Below are 20,873 nucleotides of genomic sequence, written 5' to 3'. Positions count from 1 at the left end.
TTAACTGTTGAAAATTTAGCACCCAAATTGAGACACTGCAATTATAAAATACATACCAAATTTTTCAAGACTTAGTACAAAAAAATATATATCAAGTATTTCAGTAATAATTTTTATATTGATTACATGTTGTAATAATACTTGCTACATTGGGTTACATAAAACGTATTAAGATTAAACTGTTTCTTCTTACTATTTTAATGTGGCTACTAGAAAACTTAAAACATATGGGTCTTGCATTACATTTCTACTGGACATTGCTGTTCCACTGTCCAAGTTAGACTTCCTTCTTTTCTTACCTATCATTGCCCCTCTGACAGAATAATTATGTTCACAAAATGAAATTAGTAGGGAAACCAGTTTATACAAATCTGTGGTTCCTTGCTAACCATCTAAAACATCAAGTATTTCAAGACTTCCAGTTTCATTCAAAAATGCTTTCTTTAGCATTGTTCTCTTTAATTTGTTAAATGACTATCCAAAACGAACCCATGGACTATAAATCTGGTGCGTTTAGTCCAGGACAAAAGAATGTTAAAAACCTAATTATGCTTGGCTGAGTGAGAGTTTGACCAAATGTCCACAAGCAGACAAATCAGTTGTTCCTCTGGATTAAAAAAGATCTGAATCAAAGAAGCTGCAGAATAGCAATCTGAAGTGGAGGAGACATGAACAATTCAACACTTTCCCTCCTCCTCTTATGGAAAATGTTGACAGCCCACATGAACTAAAGTCAAATCAGGAATAATCCTTAGAAAGGATTTCAAAACCTCAATGTAATTTTTAATATGCGATGTAGTATGGTGCTACTTTATTATGCATACATTATCATTTGAGGGAATCTTGTTAAAATAAGGGTTGGTCTCTGTGACCAAGATTTTGCCAATTCTTTATGCACCCAGATCTAATTAATTGCTTCTGGTCCCATAGGCCATGTTAAGTAGCAAGGTTGTAAAGGTAGCAAGACAGTATTTGGAACCTCTGCTTGGCTCCCTACTAGCTGCATGACCTTGGGCTGGTTCTTAACCTATCTGTCCCTCAGTTTACCCATTACATGCTTTTCAGGGCATTGTGAAAATTAAAAATTCTAGTAAAGTGTCCTTGGCACATGAGGTAAGTACTACTTTGTTATAATCACACGTGTTAAAATTACATCTCTGGGAAGCATGATATGAAATGAACATGAGGGGCGCCTGGGTGGCTCAGTCGATTAATCTTCTGCCTTCAGCTCAGGTCATGATCCCAGGGGTCTGGGATAGAGCCCCATGTTGGGCCAGGGAGCCTGCTTCTCCCTCTCCTCCCTGCTCCTGCTCTCTCTCAAATAAATAAAATCTAAAAAAAAGAAAAAGAAATGAACATGAATTTGGCCCTATGAAAAATAAAATGCACTTTTCCTCATGCCTAAAATACTTCAGTGATTCCCACTTTTGATTTTTAACAATAAAGTTTTTTTTAAATTAATTTTGGTACCAAAACAGCTAGACTTGAAATTTTATTTTTTAACAAATATAGTGAATTCTGTGTCATTAAGGAAAGATAAGAGTCTGCAATATTCAAATCTTTAATCAAAATAAAGCCATATCACATCCTCTTCATCTAATAATCTAAACTTTAAATGTCTTTCTCATAATCAGTCAATGCAACTTTCAAAAAGTTTACTCTTTTAAAATGTATTTAGGTACCAGAGTTCATTTCAGCAGGTATAAACATAAAAATGTTATTTGAGCAAATAGGGCTCATGTGTGATTGTCCTTTCAGAGTCAATCAGGTAGCGACAAGTGTAAAGACGTGTTTTTCCATGCAAAAGCAGATCTTTATTCTTTCTCTCCTAGGCCTTTTATTCTTTTTCTAATCTTCCCTACCCTCTCTTCTACCCAGTTTTTCCCATCTCTCCCTCCTTCCTTCCCTCCCTCTAACATGCAAATACACACACACACACACACACACACACACACAGCTAATGAGTATTATTACTTACCCAGCCTGTTAAACACTTTTTTAAGATTTTATTTTTTTTTAAAGATTTTATTTATTTGACAGAGAGAGATACAGCGCAAGAGGGAACACAAGTAGGGGGAGTGGGAGAGGGAGAAGCAGGCTTCCCGCGGAGCAGGAAGCCTGATACGGGGCTCGATCCTAGGACCCCCAGATCATGACCTGAGCCGAAGGCAGACGCTTAACAACTGAGCCACTTATTTGACAACGACTGAGCCACTTATTTGATGGAGAGAGATAGCAAGAGCAGGAACACAAGCAGGGGGAGTGGAGAGGGAGAAGCAGACTCCCTGCTGAGCAGGGAGCCCGATGCAGGGCTCCATCCCAGGACCCCAGGATCATGATCTGAGCCGAAGGCAGACGCTTAACCGACTGAGCCACCCAGGCACCCTACTTAAACTTTTTTGATCAATTTTTTAAGTAACTTATTTCAAATGTAATCTTTTCACTTCAGAGAAAAAGCAGCCAACTGAAATTTCTAACTTTCATTAACCTCCTTATAGCTTAAATCGGTGCATCAAGATAAGTGGGTCAGAACAGTTTGCTCTTGGGTAGATAAGTAAATATTTTATTTTATTTAACAGTTTGGTTAGTCAGCCACTATAAAAGCAAATAGATAACTAACCCCAAACAGCTAAGTGCCTCCAGGTAGCCTAAATAAATACGTAGACCCACCCTACTACATTTTTTCAACAAATGCTTCAAGCCCAAAAATGATAGCAAAGTTCTCTTCAAACACAACCAGTTTGCAGTTAAGGGTGCAATAAAACAAGCACTTTCATACATTGTTAGTGGGAGTATAAATTAATACATTTCTAGAAAGCTTTTTGGCAGTATGTGCCACCAATTCCTTTTTTAGGCAACTATCATAAATTAAAATAGAACAATGTGAACAAAGATTTGTACACCCATTTATTCATTTCAGCATTAATAGAAAAAATTTATGATATTCTAAATAACCAAAGTAGGGTAATGGTTAAATAAATTGCAGAAGAATGTTATGGAGCTATTACAAAATGTTTTCATAGACCTTTTAAGGATGTAGGAAAATACTCATGATATGTTAAATGAAGAAGCAAAATAAACAAAAGGAATGTAGAGTATGAGCTTGACTGTGTTAAAAAAAAAAAATACATGCCATTATGCAAAGAAAAAAGATGGGAAAGAAATATACCAATATGTCATTATGGGTTTCTCTGGAAAGTGGGATTATGTGTAATTTTTACTTTCTTTTTCATATTGATCTACCTTATAAACTTTCTACTATATATTGGTTTTATTAATGTAAAATTTTCATATTATTAAATTTTAATTATATTTCTGAAATATTTTAAAAATACAAAAGTTATTCCTTCTGTTTTTTTAAAATGTATTTTTTAAATCACAACCCATCAAAACTACACTTTATTTTTGGAGGAACTGGGCTTATTTTACACATCTCATCTTTTCATGTATAAAGACTGTTTAAAACAGGAATAACAAAAATAAAATGTCTTTATGATTTTCTTGATTAATTTTAAATCTTAACTTGACAAAAATTAAAAGCATAAATACCACTTTTAGAGCTCTGCATAGCCCCTAAGAGGCCGCTGTCACAACACTGAATTTGGAATGCCTTCCCTGCATATTACTTAAAAATACATCTCCTTTCCTATAAATTAAGATGCTAATAAAATAATACTTCTAAAACCATCTATATCCTACTCCAAAAAGAGAAATTTCTTATCTCCCTAAAAATAAGTAGTGTGCCATAGCATAAGGTTCAGGAACCTGGGAAAAAGGAGATAGGAATTCTAATCCCGGACCTAACAAAGAACATTATAACCTTTAGCCATCAGTTTTCTTACCTGAAACACAAGGGAGTTTGTTATAGGTGACATCTTAAGCCCTAAAATTTCAGTTTTTATTGGCCAACGAAAGAAAAAAGTTCACTTGTGTCTCAATACAACTTGCGTTGTTTCTTTAAAGAGTTGATCAATGTTAATACAATTTTAGTTAGCTTTCATTATGGACAAGATTATTCTAAGAAACATTACTAAATGTATTAACTCTTCCCCAAAGACATTACATATAAAAGGTCTACTATTTTTATTTTCTTTTAATTATTAGCTGTAGATTCTTATGTCACATTTCACTTAAACATTACATATTCAAACAACATAATCTTTAAATGGAACCTGACCATTTGTTTCCCAGGAGAATTTGAAGAATGTAATAACATTTGATTGACTGAACTTTATTTAGTAAAAATTCTTAGCAACTCCCTCCCTGGAACACCTACACAGTGCTTCTTTATTTCCAGTGAACTACAGATCTCTGAAACTCAAAGAAAACCTCTAGTCTGAAGTACAGGATAACAGCACTACCCAATTATTTATGCTGCCAAGAATACATTTTTAAATTATACAATTGAATATCACTACCATTTCATGAAGAAAGGGCATTTTAACATAAAAATGTATGAAGGAGGGGCTCCTGGGTGGCTTAGTTGATTAAGTGTCCGACTCTTGATTTCAGCTCAGGTCATGAGATCGAGCCCCACGTCGGGCTCCACGCTCAGCATGGAGTCGGCTTGTCCCTGCTCCTCTCCCCGCTCGCTCTCTCTTTGCCTCTCTAATAAATAAACAAATAAATAAAATATTTTTAAAAAAATGTTTGAAGGACATCACAAAATAAAGAACAGCTCTTCCCAAAGTACTACTGGAATCTTTTGAAGTATAGTTTCTACAGAATAGATTTTTCTTATTTTTATTTCACTACAGATCTGGTCTATGGTACTTACAAACAAGCTTTTAGGAATTACTCACTCATTAACTCAACAAATATTTATTGAGCAGCTACTCGACTGCTCAAGACACTAGAGATTCAGCTACAATCACGAACATGAACGGCCCTTACATTCTAGTGAGGGGATATGGATGAATAATCCAACAGTAAGAACATCAAATGATCATAAGTGTTATGCACAGAATTAAAACCAGCAGATCAATGTAGAGAACAGGTCCTTCAGATAGTCAGGGAAGGCTTCCAGCAGGAGAGAACTGAATGACAAGGAAAAGCCAGGTGGAGGAAGGTCATTACTGATAGCACTAAAATGACGGCTAGAAGAGAAATGTGAAAAAAGGCAAGGAAGAGAAGAAATGTTGTGGTCAGAGCAAGAAGTAGATGTTAGCTTTTATGAGCCTACGAAGTTTTGATTTTGTTATAAGCATGACAGGAAGCCACTGTTTTAACGTTTTAAACAGACAAATAACATGATCTAATTTTGTTTTCAAAGATCACCCCAGGTTATTGTGTAGAGAATGGACTACAGGAGCATGAAAGGAGAGAGACCAAATTAGAAGCCTATTATAGTAATAGAGCAGACAAATAATAGTGGTGGACATAGAAGATGGACATTTTAGAGACAGAATGACAGAACTTGTTGTTGGACTAGATATGAGAGATTAAGGAAAAGGAAGGAATCAAGAGCAACTCCTAGATTTTGGAATATATTGGGTAAATTTGGACTAAACTGGGTAAACAGTACTGTTTATTAAAATGGAGAAGGCACAAGAGAAGCTCAGAAGACTGGAACTCTGGGAGAGGTTAGAGTTGGAGATAAAGACTTGCCAAACAGATTTTTTTCTTCTAATTTTTCTTACTTCGTGGTGCCTACTGTTTTCTATTGATAGACTACAAATAAATGTCCAGAATTGAATATGCAGTTTTATTTGAACAACACCCCAAGAGAGGAACCATTCTTGGAGTCAACTGCTAGCAGCCGTAGGTATGTATTTAAGTAAAATAGTAGGTAAAACTTACTGACTGCATAGTATATCCCAGACACCATGCTATGTATCTTTCAAGTACTATCCCACTTTATCTCTCAAATATGAAATGTTTTATTATTGCCATTTTACAGATGAAGAAATTGAAGCTCAAGAAATTGAAGCTCAGAGTTTTGTTTTTTTAAAGATTTTACTTATTTATTTGACAGAGAGAGAGACAGTGAGAGAGGGAACACAAGCAGGGGGAGTGGGAGAGGGAGAAGCAGGCTTCCCACTGAGTAGGGAGCCCAATGCTGGGCTCAATCCCAGGACCCTGGGATCATGACCTGAGCCAAAGGCAGACGCTTAATGACTGAGCCACCCAGGTGCCCCAAAGCTCAGAGTTAAATAACTTGCCCAGTCACACATTATAGAACAGAAATCCAAACTCTTAGTAGTTTGACTCTAGAACTGGGGCTAATTCCTACAGTACATACACAGTGTCACTAGAATAACCCCAAAAGTCTGCTATAAGTCTGAGACTTTTAAAATATCCAAATTTCAGAACACCACACTACGATGTCCCCCATAAGATGCAGTGATCCAATGAGAGCTTCCCGATGGAACACCATCTGAAATATTTTCAGAAATTACTTCCTTTGTTCCCATATATGCTTAAATAGATTAAATCTATTTAATAAATGAATGAAAATGCCAATGAATTGCCATTTTAATCTTTAATTTAACTAAGATTCTTAATTAAAACCAAGAATAATTACTTAGATCTCTTAATTTTTCAAAATTTCAACCACAATTCCATTTCTGTCAAAATCACAAGAGTGATTTTTGACAAAAAACATCTTTTAACCACTCTGCTAGAATTTAGGGGTACACAATGAATAGCAAGTGGCTAAGTTTACTATCAAGCTAAGTAAATTCCCCCTCCTAGACATTCAGCTATGTGAATGTAATTTAGGGCTTACTGAGGCCTTCCTTGCTTATCAAGATCTTTCAAGACTCAGAAGTTGAAATCACAAATGTTCACAAAAGGTTCCAAAACAAATTTACTTATATAGCCCTTAGGTACATCCTTTTTCCAACCCCTAGTCTCTACCATTTTCTTTATAAGAGTAAAAATAAATATGGTCTCAAATTGAATATGCAGTTTTATCTGAAAAATGTCCTAAGAAATAATCATTTCTACTTGGTTGTTTTATAAATATTGGAACGGTTTTCCATTTTCTTTTATTCAACGTTTTTGTTTTCTTTACTGAAAAGTGGTGGAATGTGTGTGGGGAACAGAAGCAGATTTCTCACTCTTTCTGTTTCCAACAAAAACATAACAGCCTCAGATGGCCTGTATGTGAAGGGGGTTATTAAATCCAAATGTAATCTTTAGGCATTATAAGGAGGCAGCTCCTTTCTCGTGCCAAATAGACTTTTTAGGTAGTGTCAGATAGCAAACTTAAGACTTCACAGAAATTTTTGTATCTTAAATCATTTCTTCAAAAACCAGAAACACTCAGTATTTTATGGAAAAATAATATATACATTTAAGTTAAATTCTGAACTTTGAAACCAAAACTAGACATATTTTCCAATGGGGAAGGGGGAACTATAAAAAGTAATCATCTTTCAAGGGGCAATAACAGAAATAAAAGCTTGGAAATATGATTCAGTCATGTTTTCCAAAATTATTTTACCATAATTGTAGCAGATTAAAAAATGGCCTCAGTTTCCTGGAGACAAGAGTCTATGTCCCCTCCCCTTGAATTTGGGCTAGCCTATGACTCCTCTGACCAATGGGTATACGAAGTGATGCTGTAACAGATTCCAGGCTATCCTTAAGAGGACTGCCAGCTCCTGGCTTGGTCTCTTGGGAGCCCTGAATTGCCATATAAGAAGCCCAACTAAGAGGCTGAAGAAACCACACGGAGAGATTCACAAACTACATGGAAAGGAAGAGAAGTCGGGTTGAGCCAAGCTTTCCAGCTATCCTCAACAAAGCATCAGACAAGTAAGGACAATCTGAACACTCCAGACCAGACCTGTTGTCAGCTAAATACCTCCAAGTGATCCTAGTCAATACCACACGGAGCAGAAGAATCAACCAGCCAAACCACGTCTGAATTCCTGACCCACGAAATCATGAACTCTAATAAAATGGTTATTATTTTAAGCCACTAAATTCTGGTATAAAAAACCAAACTCACTGTGAAAAATACATTTTTAATTGCAACCTAGTATGCTATACTTATACCTAATCGAACAATGTTTCACAAAGCAATACTAATGCTTACCATATTCAATGCACTGATATTTTCTATTCTATTTTCCTTTTATAAAATACCAGTTGTGCTACAACCAAACTGAGCCATGATGTAGTTTGAAAAGCATTATAGTCTATACTACTCACTTCACAGGTGCATACACAAAGCTAGACAAAAACCTTAATAGTACCCAGTTCATAACAAGAAGTTTCTCACAAACTCTCATTCACAGCTCAGAGCTCAGTAAAAAGCTGAAAAGATGAGGTATCTGAGGTTGGAGGTTAGAAATCAGAAATAGCTAAACAGAATTGAGCCTTTTTGTTTTTTATCACCTCCTTTTACCTCCCCATTCCTGTTCACAGATCTCTATTACCCTCCCCCCTTCCTTTTTCCTATGATTATCAAGCATTATGAAATTGAGGTTTTTAAATGTCATTTGAATTTAATGAATGTTGTGGTCCTATTCTTAAAAATAGGCTAACAGAACATTTCATTTCTTTTAAAAGGCTGCCTTTATTATTATTTATATGAGGTTCAAGGCTAATAATGACTGCAGGTCATTTTTGTTTTTATTTTTTTTATTTTTTAAAGATTTTATTTATTTGACAGAGAGAGAGTCAGAGAGAGAGGGAACACAAGCAGGGGGAGTGGGAGAATGAGAAGCAGGCTTCCCGCAGAGCCGGGAGCCCAACTCTCGGACTCTTGACTCTCAGGGCTCAATCCCAGGACCCCGGGATCATGACCTGAGCCGAAGGCAGACCCCTGGGATCACGACCTGAGCCAAAGGCAGACACTTAACGACTGAGCCACCCAGGAGCCCCTGCAGGTCATTTTTAATGAAAAGGAGTTCTCATCACTACCATCTCAGATCTGGTAGAACATTTTCATAGGATTTCAAATTACTGATAGTATTAAAAGATTAATAGCTTTTTAGAGGATTATTAGTACTTGTTTCATGTATAATATAGGAATACTTTTTGAAGCAAAGGGTGTGCTTAATTTTTTTAATCATACAAATCACCATTGATTCCTGTTGCTGTTGGTTATATGATATCTGAATATTATAGCTAATTATGAAAAATCTTTAATAAGACAGATTCAGGTTTGAATCCTATCTCTGCCACTCACGAATTGTGTAATATTGGGCATATTAAACTTTCTAATCAATAATAGTTATCTCATATTATTATAATTGATAATGCTAAAGACAAGATTGAAAATCTCCAAAGTAAATTAAAACTTACTAGAAATTGCTCTCTAAACTGAACATTTTAACTTAAACATAAGCAAAATTGGTTTGCTCAAGGCTTTTTAATTAGAAATCTGCTCAAAATTCACTGTGAATTGTGTAAGACTGATGAATCACAGACCTGTACCTCTGAAACAAATAATACATTATATGTTAAAAAAAAAAGAGAGAGAGAGAGAAGACAGTTGGAAGGGAAAAATGAAGGGGGGGTAGTCAGAGGGGGAGACAAACCATGAGAGACTGTGGACTCTGAGAAACAAACTGAGGGTTCTAGAGGGGAGGGGGTGGGGGGATGGGTTAGCCTGGTGATGGGTATTAAAGAGGGCATGTATTGAATGGAGCAATGGGTGTTATATGCAAACAATGAATCATGGAACACTACAGCAAAAACTAATGATGTAATGTATGGTGATTAACATAACAAAATTTTTTTAAAAAGTGGCTGGAAAGAAATCTGCTAAAAATTCAAGTTTAAGGAGTTAATCCATTTGCAAAGCATACCATTAAGTATATCCCACAAGGGAATACAGTATTTATTCTTGGGGAGAGGGGGGTAGGCTACATACGTGTCAGTAAGAGAACTTGAAAGACAAAAATCTAAACAAGGTTACCAAACACAGTGCCACAGAATTTATTATTTAAATAAATGCACACTATTTAAGTGTGCTTATCTAGAACACACACAATTCACTTTGACAAGTTCTCAATTTACAGCTTCATAAATGTAATGTAAACAGCAGGAAATATAAGTCCTAGGTCCTGAGTGTGAATTGAGAGCTCACTACTTAGGAAATCTTAACTTCTCTGTGTTTATTTCCTCAGCTGAAGACCGTTACCTTCATGTGAGGATCAGTAAGAAAAGGTAAGGGAAAGCATCTGATAAAATCTTTAAGTATGTTATTCTTATCTCAAAACAAACAAACAAAAAACTTCAAAGAAAACAGATACTTCATTTCTTGTTCCAGAGGGTATGACTTGGGATCAAATCTCAACTCAAATACTTCACAGCTTTAAGTAACTAGCTGTATTACCTGACTGATTATCAGTTAACCTCTCTGGGCTTCAATTCTCTCAACTGTACAATATAAATATTAGACTGATTTTAAGTACCTCATCAGGCACTAATAATCTAAAGATTCTAAAACATGTCCAAAGAGTTTCTAAAAATCACATGAAATTGTAAATTAAAATTTCAGAGGCACATCTTGGCTGAGATATGCTATTGTTTTCACACCCCAACTCCATAATTTGCAGGAAACCTCAGCTCTGGGAGGTACCACCCTACCTGGGAATTTGCACTCAGTCATCACCTCCCACCCCTGTTCCTACCCCCCACTCCCATCAGCATTTTCCAGCAGTCTTTGGCAACACTTCTAAAAGGGAATAGCTTCTAAAAGGGAAAGGCTAGAGAGCCTGCTAATGAGTATAGACCTGTTTTATGAGTATAAAGATGCAACACCTTGGTCAACAGATCATTTAAAGAGCTCTGAATTGGACTTGGTATCTATGGGATATTAACAAATCTTCTCAGGAAAGTAGTTTATTCAAGCTTCACATAAGTCAAAGGTCTCTGGTGTGTACGTGTTTCCATTAGTGGAAAAATGTACTCCTCTTCCCTTATTTGTGCTGAATCTTGGGGAGGAATGGTACACAAGTAGGGGAAGGGGAGTACTAAAGAAGGGATTCCTGCCTAATATAGTAGGCTGGGCCAAGAAATCTTAGTATCTCTCCCAATTCTAAAGATCTGTGAGTGTAAATCTAGAAGTTTCTATATTTTTCTATTGAGCATCCTTACAATATTCAAACATAGGAAAAGACCCAAAGAAGTCAAACCTACTATGTAGAGAAGAATCTATATTCCCCATAGACCCCTCCCCGAAAGACAAATCTTTTCCTTTCTTTTTTACTAAAATATTATTTTAGTAAAAATATTATTTTTAGTACTAAACATTGAACTTACTGAATTAAATAGTGTAATTATGTTTTATTGTAATATTTCAAATATAACTACCCAGTTCTATACATTTGGGTAAGTGCTATGTAAAACAAGACAAAGTAGAATTTTGTCAGTATACTTCCATGTGTGTCAACATGCTATCCCATGCTAAAATGGAATATAGTCAGTTCATCTTGAGTGTGTGAGAAAAGAGACATAACTGAGGGTGTAAGCCTGCAACACTTCTACGGCTTAACAGCTTTAATCTTCAACAAAACTAAGAAGTAACAATGATAACTAAGGTCTCATCTCTCTTTAGGAAAAACAATTTCTGAAAAACTCTATTTTAGGAGGAACCTAAGACTTCCCTCAGTCATGCCTATAAAACAAGAAAATGTTCAAATCTCTAATGTGGTTAACTTCAAAGACAACATATTTGAACTGTTTATTTTTAAAGGAAATAATTTTCTTGTATTTCAACTTGTTTACTCAAAAACTTACATGGTTTTTCAAACTTCAGCTCTAGGGCTCAGGGAGTAAAACAGTTTATATTGCTATATCAAGCTTAAAAGAATTTGAGAAAAACCTAAGACATCTGAATTTGATTCTTTTGCTATATTTTGTTTTCAACTGACCCCCTCCTAGATGAGTCAACAGAGAGAGTTTTCTTTAAAAGACCATTTTGTGGTATTATCCATTGATTACATAGTACATTATGCTACACAGTACACTACAAAATTAAGAATAGTATTGCTGGGGCGCCTGGGTGGCTCAGTTGTTAAGCATCTGCCTTCGGCTCAGGTCATATCCCAGGGTCCTGGGATCAAGCCCCACATTGGGCTCCCTGCTCCTCAGGAAGCCTGCTTCTCCCTCTCCCACTCCCCCTGCTTGTGTTCCCTCTCTCTGTGTCTCTCTCTGTCAAATAAATAAATAAAAATCTTAACAAAAAAATTTTAAAAAAAAGAATAGTATTGCTAACCCTCAATGTTTTTAGAGTTCTGATTACATTGCAAATAGTCTCACTAATTAAGGACTTGCAAACCCTTAGATTAATCATTCTGATAGGTGACTGAGATCTTTGTAAATTCAGTTTCAGAAAATTTATTCCTCCGCCAAATAAGTAATTCTACATTTAAAAAAGAAAGAAAAGAAAACACTGACCACAGGGCCTTAATAAAATGTTACTGTTTATGTAGAAGTATATTTTTTACTTCTGAAGGAACTTTCCCAATGGACAAATGCAAGAAATTATTATTATAGTCAAAGTTCACTACAGTCACCAGAAAGAACAGAAATGCAATCTAGGAGTGCATCTCTTGCCTCTACTGTCCTGCGGTATTGGGTTTCTTTTGTACACAAGCTCACTACATATAACAAGAAAAATGAAAGGTCCAAAAACCATGAAGTGTTCTCAGGTAAGGACTCTATCAACTCTTAGAAACAGGTAAGAATTTACCGCTAACACGTGAATCCATTTTACAACACTGAGTACTACAAACATAATCCTAAAACATCTTTGTAAGAGTTACTTAAGAATTCACTTATTCGGGGCACCTGGGTAGCTCAGATGTTAAGCGTCTGCCTTCGGCTCAGGTCATGATCCAGGCTCTTGGGATCGAGAACTGCATCCCCGCATCAGGCTCCCTGCTCAGCGGGAAGCCTGCTTCTCCCTCTCCCACTCCCCCTGCTTCTGTTCCCTCTCTCTCTCTCTCTCTGTCAAAAAATAAATAAAATCTTTAAAAAAAAAAAGAATTCATTTATTCAACAAAAGTTTAGAGCCTGTTATATTGCAATGAAGTAATGAATTATGAGGCACTAAGAGTTATTCAACTAGCTTCCTGACTTCAAGCAGCAGTGAGATAAAACATGCACATTACACACAGCAGTAATGCAAAGTATAAAGTACAAACAGCCAGAAGAGGCATTTCCAAACTGGATGATTAGGAGAGTTTTATAAAGAAGACAGACTTTGGCTAGACCCTGAGGAATGAGATTATCAGTAGGGGGATGGTTCCTTTGTTTTCACAAATATTTTCTATACATGCTATAAAAATGGGGTTTTCTATGCTATGGATTTTTCTCATGCTGAAGGAATGACACTACCTCCTTCACTCTACAAGGCCCTGGTGGAGTTATTAGAGTACCCCCCTGAACTCCATCTACACCCCATACATACAAACACCACTGGCTCACAAACCCACCCACATCCACACTGGCACACATGACACACAGGATGAGAAGAAAGAATATATCCAAGACTGGCCAAAATCCCCACCTCTGATATAGTAACTGGCTCAATAGTGGGTATGTAACCTAGGCAGGTCCAATCAAAGTATTTTCAAAACCGATACATGGATGTGGAAAATCTCTTCCACTGGGCTCAGGAGATTTTGGCTTGGGGTTGAGAAATGCCATCTTTCTTGTTATATTAAGATGGCATATGTGGGAAACAAATCCAACATACCCGAGGACAATGGAGGCAAGAGATGCATTCCTAGAATGAGTCATATTTGGCTGGGGTTACCAGTTATATTAGTTAATTGAGTCCCTTAAAGACTTAGAAATGGTTCTACTAGGGATGCACTAAAGTCCAGCCTCAGCCTCTAGAAGGCAAATAGCCACGTAATCACTTCAGTATCATTTCTAATCATTCCTAATTTTGTGAGTGATCAGTGAATAAGGATCACATCGGCTACCTTCCTATCTATAATCCTGCATTTGCAGGTAACAGCAAAATAGCAGGATTTACTAGCAACTAAATGTAGCTAAATAGCGAGAGGCTGTTGTTACAAGTAACCAAACTGATGTGCCTTGAAAAGGTAAGAATTTCTTACACAAAAATTGCTGTACATATTTTCTTACTCTATTCTAGAAAAGATATTGAAATCAGCATGCATGCTACATCTGGGTGAATTATTGAGTACTACCTTCCAATTTACTAATTTTCCCCTCAAATATGTTTGGTGTAGAGTTTGATCAACCTAGTTTTTTGTTTTAATTTCAGTAACTCCATTTATTCTTTTATATAGCTATTTATTTCGTATCTACTATTAATTTTTGAATCGTAACATGTTTTTTAATGGCTACTACTTTAAGGATCTCTGAAATACTTAAAAGTCATTTTGAAATTGCTGAGAATTCCATTAGATTTTGAGTGAATTAATCTCCTGATGGTTGTACTTATTTTCTAAATAATGTTCTTCCTCATTATGTTTGCAGGCTCAAAGTTTCCCTTCCTGTTCTTCTGGTGGTTTGAGATAGGTCACCCCTCTTCCAGATCACATGACCTCCAAGCTTGGTGCTCTTGTAGTACGTGACAGTGTGAAAACTAGTTCCCAACTCTGAGCCGTCTGGCCGCTCAGCCGTTTCTGTGCTGCCTCTTAAGGTCCACAGCTTTTTAAAGCAACAGCCAGGAGCAAAGGCACTCAGCCTTCTTTTCATCCAGGCCCCCCCCCACCACCACCACCACCCCGGCTCCCAGTTTCATCCATTGTATGACTCCAGTTCCCCTGCACAGTTATTTCCACCAGCTCCTGAACCCAGAGTCTAATTGCATGTTTCCTCCCCGTGTTAGTCCTTGGAGATGTTTATCTTTTCTCCAATATACCTGTATCTTTCTGTTTTCTTTTTTTTTTTTTTAAGATTTTATTTATTTATTTGACAGAGAAAGAGACAGCGAGAGAGGGAACACAAGCAGGGGGAGCAGGGAGCCCGATGCGGGACTCGATCCCAGGACACTGGGATCATGACCAGAGCCGAAGGCAGATGCTTAACCGACTGAGCCACCCAGGTGCCCCTGTTCTCTTTTTTAATTTGTAGTTGCTGCATTTGGAGCAGAGTAGGGGTCGACAGTAGGATAAACAGTACCATAGTAATAACAACTAACATTTATTGAAGACTTGTGAGCTACCGATTTTATATTTTTCTCATGAAATAAACAATGTTTTGAAGTAGGCATTATTATTATACCCATTTCATAGGTGAGAAAACAAAGGCGGAGGCCAGTAAGCAACTGTTCCAAGGCCACCAGCTAGGAAGGACCAAGAGTCAAACCAGATGTCAGATTCCAGAGACCATGCTCTTTATCACTGCTCTACTGATTTCCATCCTGATTAAAATGCTCTGTATAATTCTGATTCTCTCTCTTATTCACTTAACTGTGAATATTTTGCACACAGGCAGAATTTTAACTGATGGAAGGAAAGTGGAGCCATATTCCAGGTAAAAAGTAGCATATCAGCCTCATGTGTGTGTGGGTTTTTTTTTTAAGGTTTTATTTATTTATTTGTCAGAGAGAGAGAGAGAGAGAGCACAAGCAGGGGGAGCAGCAGAGGGAAAGGCAGGCTCCCCGCTGAGCAAGGGGCCCGATGTGGGACTTGATCCCAGGACCCTGAGATCATGACCTGAGCCAAAGGCAGACGCTTAACCGAGTGAACCACCCAGGCGTCCCTCAGCTTGTTTTATTTAGTGTTATTCAGTCTAGGCCTATACCTAAAATCAGAAACACAGTTTTCAATGCCTATGTCTTTTCCTAGAGCCCTTTCCACCTTCCCTGAGCTCTAAGCATTTCACACTTGTCCCTAGACACCCAGGACCATCCATACAGGCTTTCCCATGGCTCTCTCTCTACCTCCCTCACTCTGTCCTAGCATCTAATGCCCAGGAAAGCACCTTATTAGGACACCCATGCAAAGTACCTCAGGAGACTTTTGCTTTCCACTTTCCTTGATAGTCCAAAGCCTTAATCTTAAAGGATTACATTTGTGAATATAAGCGAACGGCATGTAGTAACATCCAAAAAAGAGCCACCAACTTCAATTTTAGACTGTGTTATTAAAAATACAAGGTCTAGAAAAGTGAAGGTTTTCAGTCCCACTCTATGCTGTGCTAATAATTCATTCAACAAACGTTAATTGAACAGCTCCTAAGGACCAGGCACTATGCAACACACTAAGGACACATGATCATCCTTGCTCCTTTCCAGTCTGCATATAGTCTCCTCATTTAATCCTCACAACAGACCACTCCTGGAACAGTGTGCTCAGTTTGTAAAAATAATCTTCCAGACAATTTTCTGAAAGAGAAAAAAAATGTGTTTTAGAAGAAGGGGTTACTAAAACTGTTACTTGGTCACCTAAGATACTTACAGACTTTTCTTCCTATATTTACTATATAATTTTAAAACACAGGGTCCATAGTGAGGTAGGACACACAGGGAAAGAATAAAAGGATTCCAGGGAAGTGAAACGGTTAGGAAGCAATAATTTGAGAAAAGCTCAATATTTGCTGATTGGAGAACTGCAGTTTGTTTCCTTTTTAGTATTACTAAAAGTCATGACCTGGATTGATCTTTAATTACTAATGGCAGAGAGTTATGATGTGGGCTCTTAGGATTCAACCCTTCCTAAAATCAACTTCAGAGCTTACAAGTATTTGCTTTGATGAACCAGTAAAGTTATGCCTGAAGATTACGAAGAACTTGACACTGGAGGTAGAGAGACTAGTTAGGAAGCCAACAAAGTCTAAGCAAGATGAAGTCTATGCTTGAGTTGTGGCAGCAGGAATGGAAGGAAAGGCGTTTATGAAACATTACTGAAGAAGAAAAGACCAACTCTGATAACTATATGTGGATGGAAAATGAAGCAAATACCTAGGTTCCAAACTTTGGAGAAAGAGAAGTTAGTGGTGCCATTAAGAGACACAGGGGCCATGGAAGAAGGTGCAGATTTAGGACAACAGATGGATTTAGTTTGATATATATGACTTTGAAGGGTCAGCAAGACACTCAGAAGGAGATATTCAGCAGACAGTTAAAATTAGGTTCTGAGAACTTAAGGATACAGCGATAGATCACACATGTGATCCAGTACCTGTCCAGTACAAAGCCTGGATGCCCTCTACTTTCTGAACCAGTCAGACCAAACCATCTGTAGTTCCCCGACAGAGGCAGCTCTTTCCCATCTACCTCCAAACAAACTTCCCTATAAAGCCAGACACTTTACTTCATACCTGGTTAACTCCTTGTCATCTTTCAGAATGCTCAGGTATCATCTTCCCAAACCTTACTCATTTCCCACCAGGAGGATGGTACCTGCGTCTTAACTCTCTACATATTAGCACCAAATTTTTAGCACCATGCCTAAAATAGCAGCCATTTAAAGACGGTCTGAAAAAAAGGCTCGGCATGTGTTCAATAAGCTTTCGAAGGAACAGGATCCTCTTAGAGGTGACCGCTAAAGAAATGAGCTAGGATGAGACTTCCAAAGGAAAGAAAAGAAAATGAGTTGTCCTAAATATAGGTATTCGTCATGGAACATATTCATCTAGGGGTCAGTTCCCGAAAATGCTTCTCAACTTCTTTCAGCCCCAGATACCTCACCTGTGACACAAGGATTGTTACCTACCTCACAGGTTGCTGGAGACATTGAAGGAGAGAGCATACACAAGGCACCTAGTATAATAACGTCTGGCACTCAATTAATGTGCCTTCTTGTCCCCAACCCAATGGGAAAATATGTTAGAGCCTGCTTATTTCTTCACAACTTTAGTAACTGCTACAGCCTGAAAAGCAATCCAACATAGAAAAATAATGGATCTCTGAAAAAGGGAGGCTAGACCCGTCAGATGCTCTCCTTTGTTTTTTTTTCTATCTCAACACTATTGTTAATTCTGGCTAGATAATTCTTTGTTGTTGGAGGGAGCTTCATGTGCGTTGTAGAAGGTTAAGCAGCATCCTTGAACTCTACTTACTAGGTGCCACTAGCACTCCCTACCAAGAATGTCCCCTGGGAGGTAAAATTTCACCAGGTTGAGAACTACTACCCTAGAGCTAACTGAAATTCTCAAAGTCCTAAGTACTTTCTCTGACATCTACAAACATGTCTCATACATTTATTTTTTCCCCACCAATTGATTCTATACATTAAATTTTGCTTAGGCTTTATAAGCCGTTCCCCTTTAAAATCAACCAAAACTGGTAGCTAGCCCTTTATTTATTTATTTTTTTAAGATTTTTATTTATTTATTTGAGAGAGAGAGAGAGAGTGAGAGAGAGAGCATGAAGGGAGAGAGGGTCAGAAGGAGAAGCAGACTCCCTGCTGAGCAGGGAGCCCGATGTGGGATTCGATCCCAGGACCCTGGGATCATGACCTGAGCCGAAGGCAGTCGCCTAACCAACTGAGCCACCCAGGCGCCCTGGTAGCTAGCCCTTTAAATGTCAAGCCAGTCATCATAGGTAACGCATGCAGTCCAACCACTCAGGGCGTTATCACACTGCAACCCTTAAAGCCAAATATAATAAAAGCAGGAATAGCTAATCCCAAAAGGTCTTCACACAAAATTAAGAGATTTGTTCAAGTACTCAAGTGTCTAATCTTTTAACTTCATGTCTACAGATGGCACTAAGTAGATATACAACATGAGCTTTAGTTGCCTAAGGACTTTTCCAATTTTTGTTTGTTTTTAAGTAAGCTCTTTGCCCAACATGGAGTTTGAACCCATGACCCTGAGATCAAGAGTCACATGCTCTACCGACTGAGCCAGCCAGGCACCCCAGGACTTTCACAAGTTTTAAACAAACACTAATGACGCATACAATACGTTCTGTATATTTAAGAATTAAGTATGATATGCCTATATATTGCAACGACAGAAAAAGTTATGTACATTAACAACAAAAAAAATAAGCAAACATAGAGAAACAAAAACAAGGGGTTTTGGATAATTGTTTGAGGTTAGTTAAGTATAGCATGGTAATTAAGAGCACAGACCTGGAATCAGACTACCTGGATTAAAATCCCAACCCTACCACTTACTAGATGGGTGACCTTGATCAATTTACTGAACATCTCTATGCCTGTTTCCTCCTTGGTAACATGAAGATAATTATAGTATCTACCTTCTAGGGTTGTTGTGGGATTGAATGAGTTAAAATAGGTAAATTGCTGAAACAGTGCCTGATACATACTTAAGTATTAAACATTATTATTTATCATTGTTTTTAAGGATACATAAGCAGAAAGAAGTGTTTCGTGGGTGGTTATATAAAAGTAGAAACAGCAGAGTCAAACAACTGACTTGCACCCAGACACTCTGGATTCATATTTCCTTAACGAATTGTTTCATTTGGAAGCTTCAATTTCCTCATCTGTAAAACAGGAAAGTGCTCTGAAAATGAATTAGCATAAGGAAAAATCTAAGAGCCATATGTTTAGTGGGATAGTGGGGAAAAGTTGCATCTGTCTTCTAATTTGGTAGAGGAAACTTGTGAAGGACATACCTTTAAAGAAATAACTCTAGTTATGGGCAAAGTAGGGAAAGCACATGCCTTGAACCCAGGTAGGTCTGATTCAAAAAGCCTTTGCTTTATTTACTCTATGGTCTGAAAGCTTAAAGTAAAAATAAAACATCCTGAGTTGTTATAAGAAAAAAGAAGTTTATTATTTTTAATAAGGTAAGCACACTAATTGAGAGTAGTAGGAATACACTGAAGGCACTGGCAGGGATTTGATCACCATCCATTCAAAACAGCATGAAAACACTACCAGGCCCCTAACTGACCTTTCCTTTTCATTTACGAATGCTTCATTCTTTCGGGGGTGAAGAAGGATGATGCTGGAAAAAATGAGACTTGTCTTGTATCATCAAGGAAAGTCCCAATAGTTTTAAATCAATTTATGTCTATTTTTAGACAGAAAAATCAATGCCTTCCAACAAACATTTCAAAATCATCCAGGACTGTGCATGTTGTACTTTATACTTATTAAGAGGGAATATTTTAACAAACAACTTTTTTAAAAAGTTGCAACATCAATCACACGTGAGGCAGGTCGGTGTTAGGGGCGGAACTGTTTCAACTGCTGCCAAAAAGTGCAAAGAAAAAAAGAAAAATCAACACTTCCTATCTGTTCTGCGAAATCCCGCCCCCGCAAAGCCTCGAAGGCGGGGTATCTGGGTCCCTGCACAGGATCTTCAAAGGTGTCAACTTTCAGAGTATGTACAAAAAGGAAGGTCAAAGCGACCTTCCGCGACACTTACGAAAAATCCCCAAGAATTTTGTCTTTGCCCCAGGGTAGAGCAGTCGCTGGACCTCCTCCTCGTTACCCCCCTGCCCCCACCCCAGGGAATAAGAGGTGGCCGCATTAGACTCTGCTCTGGTCAGCTCTGGTCCTCCAGGGTCACATTACCCCAACCAGGGGAAGGCTCCCACGTGGCGCCCTCAGCCCGCCCACAGCCGAGTAGGTGCTCCCCAAGCCGGCGTTCTGATTGGCCAAGAGCAGCCGGAACCGCTCCGGAGTAGGCAGCTACTCTGCCATACTGGGCTGGCCGCCGGGCGAAAGGTCACCGCCGTGGGGGCAGCTCCCCGAGCAGCCGGTCCTTGTGCGTTGGCCCCATGCTGGCAGCGAGAACACCATTCGCTGCCGGAGCCGCGCAACCCCACGTGGGCCCTGGTTAGCGACAGGCGCCGTCACCCTCCACCCTACGTCGAGTAGCGCTCACCTCAGCGCTTGGGGCGCCTCCACCTTCAGCCTTTTGGGCTTCGGCTCCCCTTCGGCCGCAGCCATCTTCGTGCTCCCACCCCACTTAGGCTCCGCAATGCGCCCCACCCCTTCTGCACCTTGACCCCACCTCCTCCCTTCATCACCGCCTCCTTCTCCCAGAACCCCGCCTCTCCT

The 20,873-nt window shown here is 38.3% G+C and overlaps 1 protein-coding gene and 1 non-coding gene across 3 annotated transcripts in view; both read right to left on the bottom strand.

The window, feature by feature from the left end:
- Positions 1–20,806, bottom strand: part of ADK (adenosine kinase) — a 506,764-nt gene extending 485,958 nt beyond the window's left edge. For both annotated transcript variants that reach the window (XM_032423645.1, XM_032423647.1), the window contains exon 1: positions 20,698–20,806. In XM_032423645.1, coding sequence (XP_032279536.1) covers positions 20,698–20,762 — 65 coding nt within the window. In that variant the 5' untranslated portion in view covers positions 20,763–20,806. The remainder of the gene's footprint in view (positions 1–20,697) is intronic.
- On the bottom strand, positions 18,675–18,747 carry TRNAK-CUU. Its single transcript has one exon. It is a non-coding gene; the product is annotated as a tRNA-Lys (tRNA).
- Positions 20,807–20,873: the final 67 nt, after the last annotated feature.

Source organism: Phoca vitulina, unplaced genomic scaffold (assembly GCF_004348235.1).
Source record: "Phoca vitulina isolate PV1807 unplaced genomic scaffold, GSC_HSeal_1.0 scaffold29, whole genome shotgun sequence".
In the NCBI taxonomy this organism is placed as follows: domain Eukaryota; kingdom Metazoa; phylum Chordata; class Mammalia; order Carnivora; family Phocidae; genus Phoca; species Phoca vitulina.
Note: the sequence above shows the minus strand (reverse complement) of the source record. Positions and strands in the feature narration are given on the sequence as shown.